This window comes from Parasteatoda tepidariorum, chromosome 5, assembly GCF_043381705.1.
Source record: "Parasteatoda tepidariorum isolate YZ-2023 chromosome 5, CAS_Ptep_4.0, whole genome shotgun sequence".
In the NCBI taxonomy this organism is placed as follows: domain Eukaryota; kingdom Metazoa; phylum Arthropoda; class Arachnida; order Araneae; family Theridiidae; genus Parasteatoda; species Parasteatoda tepidariorum.
The window spans coordinates 5,619,867-5,637,922 of NC_092208.1; the positions used below are offsets into that span (position 1 = coordinate 5,619,867).

At 27.6% G+C, this 18,056-nt stretch overlaps 1 protein-coding gene across 2 annotated transcripts in view; it reads right to left on the minus strand.

Annotated features, from left to right (window-relative positions):
- The window catches only part of LOC107443058 (uncharacterized), a 60,629-nt gene extending 44,824 nt beyond the window's left edge, over nucleotides 1-15,805 (minus strand). The window contains exons 1-3 of one of the 2 annotated variants that reach the window (XM_043052191.2): nucleotides 15,428-15,805; nucleotides 12,455-12,527; nucleotides 1,735-1,872 (exon numbers count right to left, since the gene is read on the minus strand). In XM_043052191.2, coding sequence (XP_042908125.2) covers nucleotides 1,735-1,872; nucleotides 12,455-12,527; nucleotides 15,428-15,510 — 294 coding nt within the window. In that variant the 5' untranslated portion in view covers nucleotides 15,511-15,805. The remainder of the gene's footprint in view (nucleotides 1-1,734; nucleotides 1,873-12,454; nucleotides 12,528-15,427) is intronic. The other variant, XM_043052190.2, reaches the window with a different exon arrangement.
- Between the last annotated feature and the right edge of the window lie 2,251 nt (nucleotides 15,806-18,056).

Consider the following 18,056-nt stretch of genomic DNA (forward strand, 5'->3'; position numbering starts at 1 on the left):
ATGCATTTCTATATATAGCTTTTTTTTATACTTTGACAAGATTAATATAACCAATACTGTATTACCACAATGATTAACTCACTAATTATCATTCAAAACAGTGTTTCACATGAATGTGTAAATTGATTCAACAAAGTTCTCAGAAATTCAACACATAAATTAAATAAAATCAGGCGAATAACTGAGGCTAAAATACTTTATATGTTTAATATGTTTTTCTTGCTTTGTTTTACTTTTTGTAAAATGAGGAAGAATTTTAAAATTAAAATCATTTCGTAGTTAATAATATATAAATTGCATTCACATCTAATATAATTCCGGAATAGTTACAAAAACTTTTCTTTTTTTTTATTAATAAAATTGTGTCCAGAACTCAAAATACTTTAATCTTTGAAATCCTTGAAATTGATCAATTTTACGGACTTGCAAATTCTTCATCGATAGTTCCAATCTTTTTCAATATTCACCTTCATGCATTTTAAATTAATTTCATGAAAAGCTTTTTGAAAGTGAGGGCAATAGTCCAGCTGATGTTAACTTCTTCAAAAATTAACAGGTATCTCAAATTCAAAGCACAAGCTAATAAAATCATTCTACATTTATTCTGAAATGCTATCATAATAAACTTTGTTCTTCTTGATTAACTTTTACTGTAAGAGTGTATTTTATTAACTAATAATCAAAGTTTTATTTTCAATAAAATAAAGCCATAAATACTTAGGAAAGATAGTCCTCATCATTAACTTTTCAGTGGATAACATTTCGTTACTTGAATTTTTCTCCTCGCTTGAGACACTAGGGCATAAATTTAATTTCCATAACGCTAAAATTCTATATCAAAATTTAAAATTCAATAGCCACCCATAAGCATTTACCCTTAAGTTTTGGAATCTTGTTTCATTGATACAAAAGCCAATTTCTTAGCTAATGTCAATTTTTCACATATTTTCCATTACGTTTGGAAATGTATCTGGATTGATTTGACAGCCCTATCTTTTTCCTTGGCTACAGTGAATTTTTCTAGTTCAGTTTTTTTCATTATTTTCTTTCCAATTTTTTGGCCATATTGCAATTCTTTTTTCTAATTTGTTATGTAAGTGAATCTTGATAATGAGCACTTATTTTTAGTGCTTATAACTTGTTGACTTTTGATAAGCATATGTGTCCACTTCAGTTTCAATATCTCATGAACATTCTTTAAAACAAAAACAAAAAAAAGAATTAATTTGTAACAATTGTAAACTTTATTTAAAAAATTTTCAATTTGCAATGCATTTTGCTTCGTAAAAAATTTGCAAATTGAAAATTTGCATTACTTTTCACCATTCGTCAGCAAATGTGGCAACCAACTTGAAGAAAATTTTTTAAATATAATTAATTTTATTCAGTTATTTAATATCCCTAACCATTTAATCATTTCCTGCATCAAAATATTTAATGAGGTATTGATAAATCTTAATTCTAAATATATTAGAGTTCTAAATATATTAATACTACATCTATTTTCTAAATATATTAGAGTTCAAAGCTTCACTGACCAGGGCAATAAAGCATTATTTGTGTTCATGTAGCAATTTCACTTTTATAACATTGTTTTATTTTTGAATAAATTGCTAATAATTGAACTTATTTCATAAACAAACTTAAAATGCTTACACTGAAAATAAATTATATGTTGATTATATTATTACTAGAANAATACAGTTTAAAAAAAAAGCACAAATTTATACTAACAGATGATGAAAGTTCTTCATCAATGTATCTCACATTTGTCATTTGATTGTTGGTGGGGGGTGAGCTAGGAGGAGGTGGTGGAGGAGGAGAAGTAAGCGTAATAGAGTAACTACCAGAACCATAGAATGGAGGATAGGCCTATGAAAACAGAAAATGAATTGAGAAATTAAATGGACAAAATTGTGGCATAAAACTTCAAATCGATTAATCAATAATTTAGAACATGAACTACTATAATGGAATTACAATGGAACATCATTATATTGTACCTCATTATAGCATGCATTTGTATATATAGCTTTTTTTAATACTTTGACAAGATTAATATAACCAATACTGTATTACCACAATGATTAACTCACTAATTGTCATTCAAAACAGTGTTTCATATGAATGTGTAAATTGATTCAACAAAGTCCTCAGAAATTCAATACCTAAATTAAATAAAATCAGGCGAATAACTTAGGCTAAAATAATACTTTATATATATATATATGTTTTTCTTGCTATGCTTTTCTTTTTGTAAAATGAGGAAGAATTTTAAAATTAAAATCATTTCGTAGTTAATAATATATAAATTGCATTCACATCAAATACAAATCCGGAATAGTTACAAAAACTTTTCCTTTCTTTTATTAGTAAAATTGCGTCCAGAACTCAAAATACTTCAATCTTTGAAATCCTTAAATTATTATCAATTTTACGGACTTGCAAATTCTTCATCAATAGTTCCAATATTTTTCAATACTCACCTTCATGCATTTTAAATTAATTTCATGAAAAGCTTTTTGAAAATGAGCGCAATAGTCCAGCTGATGTTAACTTCTTCAAAAATTAACAGGTATCTCAAATTCAAAGCATAAGCTAATAAAATCATTCTACATTTATTCTAAAATGCTATCATAATAAACTTTGTTTTTCTTGATTAACTTTTACTGTAAGAGTGTATTTTATTAACTAATAATCAAAGCTCTATTTTCAATAAAATAAGGCCATAAATACTTAGAAAAGATAGTCCTCATCATTAACTTTTCAGCGGATAACATTTATTTTCGATACTTGACTTTTTCTCCTCGCTTGAGACACTAGAGCATAAATTTAATTTCCATAACGCTAAAATTCTATATCAAAATTTAAAATTCAATAAGCATTTACCCTTAAGTTTTGGAATCTTGTTTCATTGATACAAAAGCCAATTTCTTAGCGAATGTCAATTTTTCACATACTTTCCATTACGTTTGGAAATGTATCTGGATTGATTTGACAGCCTTTCCTTGGCTACAGTGAATTTTTCTAGTTCAGTTTTTTTCATTATTTTCCTTCCAATTTTTTGGCCATATTGCAATTCTTTTTTCTAATTTGTTATGTAAGTGAATATTGATAATGAGCACTTATAGTGCTTAAAACTTGTTGACTTTTGATAAGCATATGTGTCCACTTCAGTTTCAATATCTCATGAACATTCTTTAAAACAAAAACAAAAAAAAGAATTAATTTGTAACAATTGTAAACTTTATTTGAAAATTTTTCAATTTGCTTTGCAAATGCAATTTGCAATGCATTTTGCTTTGTAAAAAATTCGTAAATTGAAAATTTGCATTACTTTTCACCATTTGTCAGCAAATGTGGCAACCAACTTGAAGAAAAATTTCAACTATCATTAATTTTATTCAGTTATTTAATATCCCTAACCATTTAATCATTTCCTGCATCAAAATATTTAATGAGATATTGATAAATCTTAATTTTTTTCTAAGTATATTAGAGTTCAAAGCTTCACTGACCAGGGCAATAAAGCATTATCTGTGTTCATGTAGCAATTTCAAGTTCACTTTTATAACATTGTTTTATTTTTGAATAAATAGCTAATAATTGAACTTATTTCATAAACAAACTCAAAAATGTTTACACTGAAAATAAATTATATGTTGTAGAACATAATAATTCACAATTACTTGATCAATACATTTTTCATAAAATTTCCACATCAAATGTTAGTAATTGGATAAAAAATCAGCCAAAAGCACTTGTTAGAAAATAAATGAAAAATGTGTATAACGTATGACCTAGAAATGCAACTTTTAAAAAAAATAATAAAAAGTTAGAAAAAAAATTTTCTATATTACTAAAATGTCTATTAAACTAAAAAATGGCTTAAAATATGAGAATGACATAATTTAGATTAAAATTAAATAAAATGGTAGTGTTGATTTAAAGTTTATTTAGAGCATCTGATAGCGCAAAAATATTTACAAGCGTCATTGTTCAGAGTAAACGAAAGAAATCATCATTTTATTAAAACAATATTCAAAACAAAATAATGACAAGAAAACACTAAAATATGTCATTACTAAATTAAATTTCAGCATAAATTAATGATTCTAAAGATAGTTCAGTTTTAATACACTAAGTAAAAAAAAGTTATTTCAAATAAAAAGAGATAATTAAATGGAAATATTCTTTAGAACTAAGAAAAAAAATAATGGTTAATAGTATAATAAAATCATAGCTCATCTGAGACCTTCAGATTTAGAATGGTTGCACAACACATAGTAAAATAAGGACATGCATTCAAATCAATGGATATGGCTTTACAACCAACAATAAATATAAATAATATCTATAGTACTTGTCATGAATATAGTTTAAAAAATTTAATCACTAACTAAGGAACTCACATTATTACGAAAAATAAAAAAATACAAAGTGCTCTTTCAAGATCCTGTTTAATCTGTATTCTATAATGTTCTTTAATCATATAACACTTTTAAAAAAAATGGCCAATGAACAATACTGAAACATTTAAAAATATAGAAACGGAAAAATACTCCCATGCAATTGTCCAATAATACATATTATTAGCCAAATTAGTTCCAATTAAGTATAAGTAAACTAAATTAGAACTAAAAACATTCAAATTAAAATTTAAAGTATAGTATCTCCCTGATAAAAATTAGGAATTAGAACCACATAATAATTGCTATAAATCAATTTCAATTTTACACAATGATGAAATTTTAAATGATTTATTGTTACCTTTAAAATCTATTGGATTTTATATTTTAGATCTTTAAAATATTTTTCCTATATTAATACTTTTCTTTAGATCTTTGAAATATTATTCTTACATTAATATTTTTCTTTAGATCTTTCAAATAGCTTGTGCATGCCTTCAAGAAAAAAAAATGTATTATTTTTGACTAAAAAGAAAAAAGCTAAGTCTTTGACTATTTTATGTCATTTTTCAAAGTCTTGAATAACCTCTTGCTTATAATGATAAAACCATGCTTCGTTCCACGTTACAATTTGACTCAATATATTACACTTAATTTAGATAAGGGAATCCCAAAACGCAGGAGAAACATTCTACAGGTTGTTATGGCAACATGAGCACTATTGACACAAGTGTAGCATTAAATGCTAGCTATCTAAACAATGATAACTCATTGACTATACCAGTAATTCCCAATATTTTTGCCTACGAAACTCTAAATGATTCTTACTATGGAACCCCGATTTTTTAAATAAAGCATAAAGACAATTATTAACAGAAGAGTACCAATTATATTTAACGAAAATAATGTAATTTTTTTTTTTATGATCACAACATTATGGTTCCATCGGACACTATCCAGACAACTGGGTGTCCGGATACTTTTGGCCAGGTATATTATTTACTAAATGCTTGACCACCTGAGAAAACTCTCTATTAGTCATATAATATTCCACCAACTTCAAAAATAAAAGTTAAAAATTTACAAAATTACCCTAGCAAACAATTATACCTTTGCCCCAGTAGGGCTCAATATGAGTCCTATATGAACATGCTCCGCGGAATCACTATTGGAATGTCTAGATTTTTTTAATATCGGCCTATATAGGGCTTATACTGACTGAATAATGACTATAAAATATCGGGTGAATCTGACAATTCTATATAGGGCTGATATTGGTTTTAAAGTGGCAGTAAGTAGACAATTATACACTATCTACCAATAAGTATTTGGACAGGCGTGATTGAAAAGAAAAACAAACTTTGTTTAGAATCAATAGTTGGTAGAGCCTCCACAAGAGGCAATTACAGTGTGAACCCTCCAGAGCATACTTTCCACAAGACCTTGTGTGACGGCTAGTGGTATTTTCTTCCACCCGGCATGAAGAAGACATGTAAATTCCTTCACCGATTTTGGACAGTTAGTACACCCCTTAATTCGGCGATCCAACTCGTCCCAGAGGTTCTCGATAGGGTTCAGGTCCGGGCTCTGGGCAGGTCAGTTCATTCGATTAACCCCATTGGCACCATACCAAGACTTGGTGACCCTCGCCACTTGACAGCTGGCATTATCGTCCTGGAAGTAACAGAACACGGGCCCAACCCGCAAAACTGCCACAACGTAGGAAGCACATTGTCTTCCAAAATAGTGCTGTAGGCATCTTGCATGGGGCTAATGCCAATGTTGTTCCCTGCACGATATATGTCGGCTCAGGGTGTGACGCATCTCTGGACCGCAGATATAGTCATTTGCATAGGTGTCCAAATAATTATTGGTAGATAGTGTATATAGGGCCCATATCGGAAAAATATTGGCCCTATGAACACTTATTGAGCCAAGATTCGTGAATATTGATCTGATGAGGGCCCAAGTTATTTTTCGTTTAGAGTATTCTTCAGATACCATACTTTAAGAATATGCTATTCAATTAGATTAACTTTTTCCTCATTTTTGTTCAAGCCAAATTACTCTGCTCCACTCAAGCCTAAAATTTCATAAGCCCTTTAGAGGTAGGGTTCTTGTTTTTGATAAACGGAGAGTTGAGATTCTTAGCACAGTTAAACGGGATCTTGAAAGGCTGCATTAAAAGGAAAGGAAAATATTTCTTCATCTATGAACTCAGACTTGATCACAAAACATTCATGCTAGGAAGAAAAAACAGAAAAATAGGCAGAGGTTAGTAAATGAAGGACACAAAAAGCATGCACACAGGCCTAATAAGTCACCTTGACTTGTCCAGCTACTGGCCTTCCTGTTCCATATAGATAATACTTTGCATAAGAGCCCTGAAGGAGATATGTAAATATGGGAAAAAAATAACTCACAAACGAGTATAATGGGGAAGTCACAAACAACTTGATTTTTTTTTTGTTTTGCAAGGAATTTGTATTTTTCAAAAGAAAAATCATGTAACCCCCGTGGCAGAATTACGGCGACATTGTTGCAGACAGTTACAGAGTTCTTGCAGAAAGAGTTTTCCTTTAGAAAATAAAAAATTTTGATTTTCTTTTCTGCAAAAAAATTTTTTTTCTCTAAAATTATATTTAAAAGATGCCTTTTTGCACATCGGAGGGGAAAGGAACGTTCATAATTTTTTGGTTCTTATTTGAGAAGAATGAAAAATAAAGAATAGTGAAGCAAAAAATTTCTTTTCAGAGGGAAATGTTTGAAAGATTTTTTTCCTCCACAATTACATTAAAAGATGCCTTTTTCACGCATCAGAGGGAAAGAAATGCTCGTGGTTTTCTTTTCTTACACAGATTTTTAATTATTATTTTTTTATGTGATGATGATTTATGAAATGCAAAATGATAAGTGTGTTTCCCTCTTACAAAATGTGAGAATATTGCCCATGATAATAGAATAAAAAAATATTACACATTCATTTAAAAAAAAACAACATAATATTTTATTATATCCAAATAAGTTTTTTTTAAATATATACTACGGTTTTGTTAAATTAAATTTTATTAATAACATGCATATTAGTTATTATTTAAAGTATCTTGCAGAAAAAGATATTAGTGCTTGTGAGGTTTGTCGCAGAAAGCCCGAAAAAATTCTGCCACAGGGAAGGTAACTAAATATAATGTTCATGTAAACTGAAACATAATATAACATTGCACAAAAAAAATAAAATAAACAACTTTCAACAATGTCCAACTAAAATATTGATATAAAGCTGACTCACTGTCTAAAAGATAGAACATAAATTTAATAACGTAAACCAATCCATTTTGATTCCTGTGATCCTAAAATTTTAATAAGGAGCTAAACATAAGAATATTTTGAATGAAACAGGCCAGCAGAAAATCTGGACAAAGCAATATTTCAAACAATAAACTTAATAAGCGACAAGCTAAACATCTTAAGGCTGTTGATTAGAATATTAGAGCATACAACTACACATTTTCTTAAAGGAATTTAATAAAATTATTTTTTTTAAATGTGCACTACTTTCAAATACTGGTTTATACAACATTTATGATGCATGATATAGGCACCATAAAATATGGAAGCAAATTTGATTAAGTTAGAAAATTTTCTTTGGCAACAACACAGTTATAACAGGGGTCTGCCCAGGGCAAATTTACTACCATTTAGCGGTACCATCACAAATTCAGCGTTAGAAATAACGGTAGTTTCACAAAATACCTTAAAAAAAGCAAGTTCTAAGATTCTCCGCCACTTAAAATTTTGTTTTTGTATCCCCATAAAAAACTATAAATCCCAGAGTTTCGTAAAATGAAACAATGAGGTTCTATGTCGATAAACTATGCAGGAAGTCAAAATTCGAGCATCATTCTAAACATTCGAACATTATCTTTAACTTCACTGTAAATTTGTTCTAACAGTCCTTCATTTATTTTATGGAGAAAAAAAATTTCCCTATGAAACTTTTTTCTGTATGACCTAATTGAAAATTTTCTCATAATGATGTTAAATGCAAGAAATTTGTATAAAACTTTTAAGCTCGAAATTTTACAATAGCAAAATTATTTTTTAATATATGAGGAAACATCTATAGAAATTTACCAGTCATAAATAGTTTTTATTCGTAGTGACAATTTTTGAAAATAATTTCTTATTTTACAATATTTAGGTGTTGATTTTTTAATTTAACTTTTAATTTTCACAAATTATGTCTAAATTTTCACAAAATAGGTACCTTCCAAAAAAACCTAGACAAACCCCTGAATAATGACAGACATCTTTGCATCAATATTCCTTTTTAACCTTGCATCATATCATGTTTTTAAGCTGATTAAGGTTTATTTATAGTCTTTTAAAGTTTAGTTTATTATTATTTTTTGGTAAAAATATAACTCAATATTTCTTCTGTATAATTTTTAAGTTCAATTTTTCATTTATATTTTAATAAAAAAAATATTATCATTAACATAAATAATACCATAAGCCTAATTACATATCAATCTAATTCATTTCTAGCTAAATTCTTAAATATTAACTTATAGTTTTGGCAATGTTTTGTTCTACATTAAGCCAATCTTTCTTTAAAGGGGGGGGGCCCACCTTAATATAGAAATATTCTATAAATTATATATTTTGTGGAATGTGCATAGGTACACCGTATATTTTACTCAAAAATATAAGTTAAGTAATATATGCTTTTTGATAAACAGTTTGTTTTTCAGTAATTTTGTAAAATGCACAAAAATCAAATATTTATTTTAACACATTTCTTAAAGAAAATGAGTAGGTCGAGTTTTAAATAAGTAGAAAACAACAGCCTTAAGACATGACAGAATACTAAAGCCTTGTGAAATTATACATTCAAAATCTTATCTCTTTTTTATACACTGTTGAGAAACTTAGTCATGCTAGTGTTGAAAAGAAATTAAATTTTTATTTATTATTTTTTAGCGTAATTTAGTCATGTGATTTAAAGAAATTCTTTTTTTTCAAAAAAAAAAAATAGCCTTTTTTGGGAAAAATTATGGAATTTGAATTTGATAGCAATTCAAGTTGCCCTTTTTATGAAGACTATTGAGTCAGGTTTAAATCAAAAACATGAAACATTCAGTGAATTACTGATACTAGGGTAATCATGTTTAAATCAAAACCTGAAGAATCAATTTTTTTTCATTAAAAAATAGCCTAGTTTTGGGGAAAACAATGGAATTTGAGTTAGATAGCAATTCAAGTTGCCCTTTTTATGAAGACTATTGAGTCAGGTTTAAATCAAAAACATGATATAATTTTATAGTGAACGATAATACTGTAATCAGCTTTAAATCAATGTAATCAGGTTTAAATCAAAACCTGAACAATCATTTATAACAATTAAGCACTTGAAATATTCCACTGTACATACAAAGTATTCATAATAAAATACTCACAAATTTTAAAAATTAAAATTAGTTGTTTTTTAATTAAAATTTAAACTACAAATTATAAGCCATAAGATGTTTGAATTGCACTAAAGGCAGAGGGTAGAACTAAAAGCTAAAAATTTAGTATACTTCATAAAAAAAATTTTTAAGATATTTATATTTTAGAAATACGCATATTTTCTATTTTAACATTTTTAAAAATGGTATAATTAAAAAATTATAACTGTAAGATACAAACATATCAAAAATAATAAATTTCTGATTGTTTTTATTACTAATTTTGTAAATTTTAAAATTTTTTAAATGAAATTTCAAAAAGATCAAACAGCAATATCATTTTTAAGTATTAAGTTTTAAGCAAATCTATATAAGATCTAATTTAATTCGCATAATTTTTTCCAGCGCAATTTAAAAATCATAATGATTCAACCAAAAGCTACATTATTCAGCTAAGTGCATTCTAATGCAGGTAGTGCAATGCATAAAATACAACAACAAAGCATGCCATCAAAAAACAACAATAACCAAAAGGGAGATCTTTAACAAGTTTCCGTTAGCTTGTAGTACTTAATAGCATGTAAAAAAATAACATTTTTGATGAATAATAATATTGAAGAAATTTTTACTTGCTTATGATATTTTCAAAGAACTAAAATTTAAGTAAAACAGACTAATAATTAAATAAATTTTTGTAAATTTGAAGCCTTACTTACAAAAAAAATTATTGGATCACATAATACCAAATATCACTGGCACATACATGTAAGTTATTAATTACTTAAGTAGTTACATACTTAAAACATATAATGCTATAGTGAATGAAATAGTTTAGTATAGCTGAAATATCGTCCTTAAAAATCCTAGATTGTGTTTTGAGTGGTCACCACTTTTAAAAGACAAAAATAAGAAATAAAATTCCTAGTTAGTAAGGAAAAACTCAAAATTCCTTGCATTATCCCTGTTATTCTAAGTGATTTCAACATTCTCTTTATTTTCCAGGCATTCCCTATACTTCCTGTGGGGTGGTAACCCTGATTATATTAGATACACCCGTGGCAGAATCGCACTGACATGGCAACATTGTAGCAGAATGTAAGAGTTCATGCAGAAAGATTTTGCATTTAAAAAGTAAAAAAATTTAGTTTTCTTTTCTACAGAAATTTACACTAAATATTTGAATCATGCATTTAGATGATCACTTTTTTATGAGCTCAATTTACGCTGATAGTATCGTAAATCGATATAATGTTTTGATTGTATTTTCAGCAATTATTGAAAATTATTTTCACATTTTTTTTTAAATATTCCGATATATTTCAAACAATATGGAAAATTCGAATCATGCATTCAGGGGTCTGTCTAGGTTTTTCTGAGAGATACCTATTTTGAATTAGAAAATTCAGTAATTTGTGAAAAATTATATTAAAAAATCAACGCAAAAGTATGGATTTATCGTTTCTTAAGGGATACAAAAATAAAATTTTAAGAAAAAGTATTTTATGAAACTACCATTTTTGATTAAGTTGAATTTGTGAAGGTACCGCTAGACGGTAGTAAATTTGGTCTGGACAGACCCCTAGCAGTTGAGTATTTACTTTTTAAGGCAATAATTCTATGGATTTTTCAGCTGCTATTGTCACTAATTTTCCATAGATTTTAAAATCTGATATTTTTTAATATATCATTTATAACAGCAACCTAATCTCGAAACAAAACAAGCATTTGAGGAGCCTGGTTCATGTGATTCAGTCGATCTTTTTTTCAGCAATTACTACTACGGATTTCATGATTTTTAATTATTTTCTTTATTGTGATGATTACTTACAAAATGTGAAGAAGGAAATAATTTGTGCCCCCCCCAAACAAAATACGAAAACATCGCCCATAATATTAGATCAAAAAATTATTACATTTTCAATTTTAAAAAATTTATTTTTATTACAGTTTTTATTGTAAACACAGCGCTTTTGTCATTTTAAATTAGTAACATATATGTTTGTTATTATTAAAACTATCTAGCAGAAAGATATTAGTTCTACATAGTTTTGTCGCAGATAACTCGAAAAAATTCTGCCACAGGGATGATATGCAAGTAAAATTAACTCCAAAACATCTCTATAAAAAATTATTCATAGTATAGCCTCAAAAAAAAGAAAAACGGTTCACATGGTTACAAATATTAAGATGATCCAATAAAAAAAAATAAAAAACATAACAAACAAAGGGTAGTTAATCGAACTCATTAAGAAATCAAACCAATTAAACCTTTTTTTAAGCTATCAAGCATAAGGACCAAATAGAAATATACTTGGTTAAAAAGTTTCATCCATTCATACATACATTGTCTATTATTAAAAATCCACAGTTATCGATATTTCAGTTTATATATCAACATTAAAAAATAATTTAACAGGTAACAAACAAAACAGTAATCTTAAAGGCATATATTTCATATGCTCTTAAATAAGCCTATTAAAAATAAAATTCAGAAAGTAAGACATGGATGAAAACTATTTTACAAGATTAAAAGTATAAAGTACAATATATATTTAAATAACATTTTTATTAAAATAAATTGTCATTTTGGCATACCTGCTGAACAGGAGATGGTCTCAACCTAGGATCTTCCCATGTTGTTATATGTTCCAGATGGTTCAAAAAATAACTATAGAAAAAAGTAAACGAATCAGTTATTAGATGTTTATCAGGAATTAAAGACCATGAAAGACTGAAGTGTCCCCCGTTAAATGTTAACCAGTCGGCCCCCTCGGCCAATAACCAAACATTCTTAACTTCTTTCTTCAAGTTTAGGCCTATGTTTATGTCAGAAAATCTTAACTCTGTATTTTTGACTATAATTTTGAATATACTAGCATAGCTGCAAACATGGATAGGAAAAAATCCAATACATTTTATGAAATAATATAAATTTCATGATAATTGTTGCAGATTGTACTAAATATTTTACACAAAGGGAATTATACCTAGAGATTTTTCTAGTCATCAAAATAGAAAAACTGCAATATTTTCCAGTTAAGATTGACATCAAACATACTTGAAGTTTGATGTGTTATGTTTACTCATAATTTTGATTTTTAACAGGCATTTAATTCATCAAAGTTATTTAATAAGAAAATTCTGAATAAACTGAACGTTTCAGAAGAAAAGTTTTGACCTGATTTCTAAAAATGAGGTTCCCTTCATTATGTAGATAGTAACTTATTTAAATATTTGAGCAAGCAATAATCTGTACAAAAATACTATTGCCATTGTGATTTCTTTTATTTTTTAGAAAACTTACTAAATTTTAGGGAATTTTCTAAAATGTACAAAAACGAGGAAAGTTTTAATTAAACTAGTAGATCAGGAGAAACTAACAAAATTCGGTTGTCTACTCAAAAATCCAATGGAGTTAGCAGCTACATACCAGGTATTATCTGTAAATTATCCCCTAATTTCTGTTTCAAAACTTTCATTGACTTAATGCTCTACTTATGGTAAACCAGAGATGCCAACTGCTCCGGAAACGCCAAAATAATTTTAAAAAAAACATAACTACAATAAAGTGGTGAATTATATAAGCCAACAAATTATTTAAAAATAGTGGTGGATAAAAATCTACTACATTGAATTTATTAAACCAAGAATCAGAATTGATAAACTACCACTTTAAAATAATTATTGGCTGTCTGGAGCATCCCTGAGTAAACCTATTAATCATAACACAATAAAAAAAAATCTGATTTATATAAAAATTAATTTGAGTTTCTTAATTTGTTTATAAAAATTCAATATCGCATGCATAAAATTTATTTTATAAATTTGAAAGTATTTTTCATAAATTTAATAGAGGCAAGTTGAATAGACAGATGAAAATATGCGTCGACTAGTGAAATCATTTTGTCACTAGTTAAGACCTGTGACTAAATTTTCTTACTTTTTACTCAGATTCTGTTAAATTATAAACAGTGAAGCCTCAATAATTTGCATAAGTACAAATAATCAAAAACTAGATGAATGTATCAAACTTTTAAATAACAGAAAACAATTCCCCCCCCCTTCATTTGACAGAAAGAAAAAAAAAATATTGTTAAAAGCTCAAAGCAGTAAAAATGTTTCATTAAAGAAAAAGCATTTTAAAATTATTTCATAAAATTAACAAACTATATTAAAGTCTTTTTTAAATTTGTATATATGTATATAACTTACAATTCAAATTTTTTGAATAATTATTTACATTTCATAATTTACAATATATATATTTTTTTAATCTTGACAATTTGTCTAAGTATTTAAGAGCATAAAAAATTTTTTTCATCAATTTATATATAGGAATTAAAAGCTTTTAACCACATCAAATTTGACTTCTGAAGCAAAGAAATTCAGATAAGTGGTTAGAGAAATATTTCCATATTGGTACTTGTTCACAACAATTAGAATTGCTAAAGAACCAAGGGGTTTTTCAATTTACAAAAACTAAAATACATATATACATATGCAGCTGTTTATCGGAGATGGCAATGAGTAATGACTTTAGTATTGGTTTCCTCTATGATGTTCCTTTTTGTTTTTACTCACGTCACTGCTCAGAAGTTGCCAAAACTTGGCTATTATTTCGACACATGTGCCAATACTGAACTCTTTCTTAAAAAATTATTAGCTTCTTTTTATTCCAAAAAGTGCAGACTAGCCATCACATAAGATTAGTAGGTAATTTTTATCTTAAAAAAAAAGTTGTTAGTTAAAAATAAAATTCTAATGAAAAAGGAGTTTTGATGTTTATTTAACTGAAAAAATATACTTCAGAAATAATGTGGAGTTTAAGTAACAAAAACCTGTTCTAACTGTCAGGATTTTATGTTAAATAAGCAAAAATTCACCTAACTTGCGGAAAAAGAAAAAAAATCAACTTATCGGACTCTACAAAATATTCAATGTTAAAGCTGATACTTTAGGCAAGATATTTTAATTACCATTTTAGAAAAATCTAATTATTTTTCAGCTGATTTTACTGTCAATAAAAAGTGTCCTAGAAAGAAATATTAGTCATTTATATTAACTACAACATAAAATTTATAATTATACACAGAGATCGGTCAATCTAAAAATATTCAGCATAAGTGTTTTTTTTTTAACTGCTTTACACTATTCAAAATCTACAAAACGTAACTATAGCAGTTCAATATTTTTAATTTAAAAAATCATTTCTTCCTAAACTTGATATACAGTAAAGCTACCTATAGAATTTACATAAACAAAAGCACATGTATCATAAATAAATAACGATATTTCACGAACGTTAAATGCTTCTCACAAAACTAACCAGTAACGAAACTGATGGATCAAAATTTTCGCCAACATTTGGAGAGTTTTTTTAAACAATTTATGGACAAGCGGTTTTTATGTCATAGACTTGTGTCACACCATAACTGTATTGAAACCTCAATCAATAACTTAATACACATTCAGATATTGCACAGTAAACAGTTGCTTCATAATTATTTTCTTTGTTTTCACAGTCATTCGCGCCGATATCAATTTATTGAAGAAAAAATGCTAACTTACTGTCTACCAGTTCTTGGATCATATCGACATTCCCAACCAGGAGGTAAAGATTCTTGGGGCGGCTGGGGATGAACAGCAGCCATACCTATTCCCCGCCTAATTGAATTTCACGTTTTTTTCCGAAGCAACATGAATAATTAATTTAATTTATATCGACAGATCGCAAATACCAAAACTACGACTGCTACCAAAAATGAACGCGTTTAAATCTCTTCACCTCAGTTTAATTCGTGACATTACGTTGCCATATTTAATAAACTGAAATTACAAATGAATTTAAGATGTGTTTTGAATCAAATCAGAAAGGTTTTAAATAAAATTTTGAATGTATTTCTCCCAATCAGACTTTTCAAATCAAAATAAAGCTACTATCGAATCTACAAATGGCTAGGTAACAAACATTTGATGCACAAGATTCCTTTTTTTTATCTGGCAACACTGGCATATGCTCTGATAGCGGTATCTTCGAAAGCGTTTATTTTTTGCTTTTTACATATTTACTGTTTTTTTGTTGTTGTTAAAACTCAATTTCTTAAATAGCATGATAGATCACTATTTTTTTTCTTTCTTCTAAGTACTTTTACCAGATTTTATTCTAGCTAGTAGTCTACCACTACGATTAGTGAAATACCAATTTATTAATATGTAACACAACTTTCTGACTCGGGGTACCTTTTGATAGCTGAACTAAGTGTCTATTAAATTTATTCTAAAAAGGTGTTAAGAAATTATAATTTAAAAAATAGGCAGTGCAGAAGCATTAAAGATATTTTTTTTTTAATTTTGTTTGCTATCTTAATTGACGGGATTAATATTATCACTATTTTTCTAAGTTAATTTGCGTACATACATAATTTTTTTAACATTTACTCTAAAATATTTTTGTTTGTTTAAACATTTGAACAAAAGTGATTTTTTTTATTTGTTTTATTGCACTCTTTAGTTTTCCCTATACTTTTTTCAAATATGTAAGTAAACAAAGATTAATGTTTTAAATGGATTAGTAATTTATTTAAAAAAATACTCTTGTATTTTTATTTTATTATTTTTTTTTAACAAATATTCACATAATCCATTCTAATAAAAGAAATACTATGTAAGATTAAGCTTAGCCAGGAGTGCCCCCTCCCCCCCCCGCAAACTGATGGGTACATTCCTTTCAATTAAATTTATTGCGAAAAATATTTTATGTAACATTACTTTCAGAATATAAAAATAACATTTTGAAACAATAGACATGGATAGAAAACACTGAGGAAAAAATAAATATAACAGAAAAGGAAGACTATGTGTTGTTTTCTTAAAAAATTATGTCAATTTAATATCCCAACTAGGCCGTTGAGTCTAAATTTAAAGTCATTAAACATTTATTCCAATGTAACTAAATATTTTTTTTTAAAAAAAAAATTATTTCCAGAAATTAGTGAGCGAAAGGAATTTTTTAAATTTTAGGCTTTTTAATTACATATCTCTTTAGAACGGTACATTATCATATCTTATGTATCAGTAAACAATACTCTCTATAATGTTAATCAGATGAAAAGTTAAAAATATTTATAAAAATGATGAAATATTTTGTCATAATAAATGACTTTTTGAAAAGAATAATTCACTGGTTTAAATTTTATTTTATTTTCTTCTGATTGTCATGTCACAATACCATAAACGTAATTATCAGTATTAGAAAACTTTTGACGCTTATATAAGAGTATAAAAGAAAATTATGAAATCTGAAAAGTTCCTTCAAACTAACTCATTTATAAAATTATTCAATTAACAAAAATTACTAAACAAGGTTTTTTAAAAATATCTTCCCTTAAGAAATGAATTTAAACTAATGTTTCAGTCCACCCAATCCTAAATAGTACATTTTAAATGCAATTATGAATTGAGTAAATTTTGAGTTGGTAAAATTGGTTGAGTAAATTTGTCTAAAAAGAATAATACCTTGTAAAAAAAAAAATCCAAAAAGTATCCCCCACCACAAATCTAATCCATCACTCAAAAAAAATTCTAACTTTAAAAAAAAGAAAGGCAAAAAAAAGAAAGAATCTAAACTACTTCCAGTAATGCGTTTCTCTTATTTATTGTTTTAAGTAATTGAGAAGATCTGCATTGATGATTATGTAATAAATTTTAGCTAGAAAGAAATGCCCCCCCCCTCCGAAAAAAAAAAGATTTTAAAAATAATCCCTCAAATATTACAAAAACGTCTCCGTTCGCCTCCCAATGAGGTGAATCAGGTTCAAATCCCCGTAATGGCTGGTCGATACGAATTCCGCATTCTGCTTGCACCGATCACAGTGCTGACGTGAAATATCCTCAGTGGTAGACGGATTATGGGTTAGAGTCTCCTTGCAGTCAGGCTAACCGTGGAAGGTTCTCGTGGTCTTCCTCTCCAAGTAACGCAAATGCAGGTTAGTTCCATCAAAAAAGTCCTCCACGAAAGCATACTTCTCCCAATACTTGATTCAGGAGTTCCCTCGTCTTCTGGTTCGGGTTCACAATTACAAGGCTACTGCGAAGTAGAACATTAGTAGTCGTAAACCTAAAAATTGCGTCGGCTGTTTAACGACAGTTATAAAATAAAACATAAAAATGAATTTGACTGACATAATTTTTTAAGTTA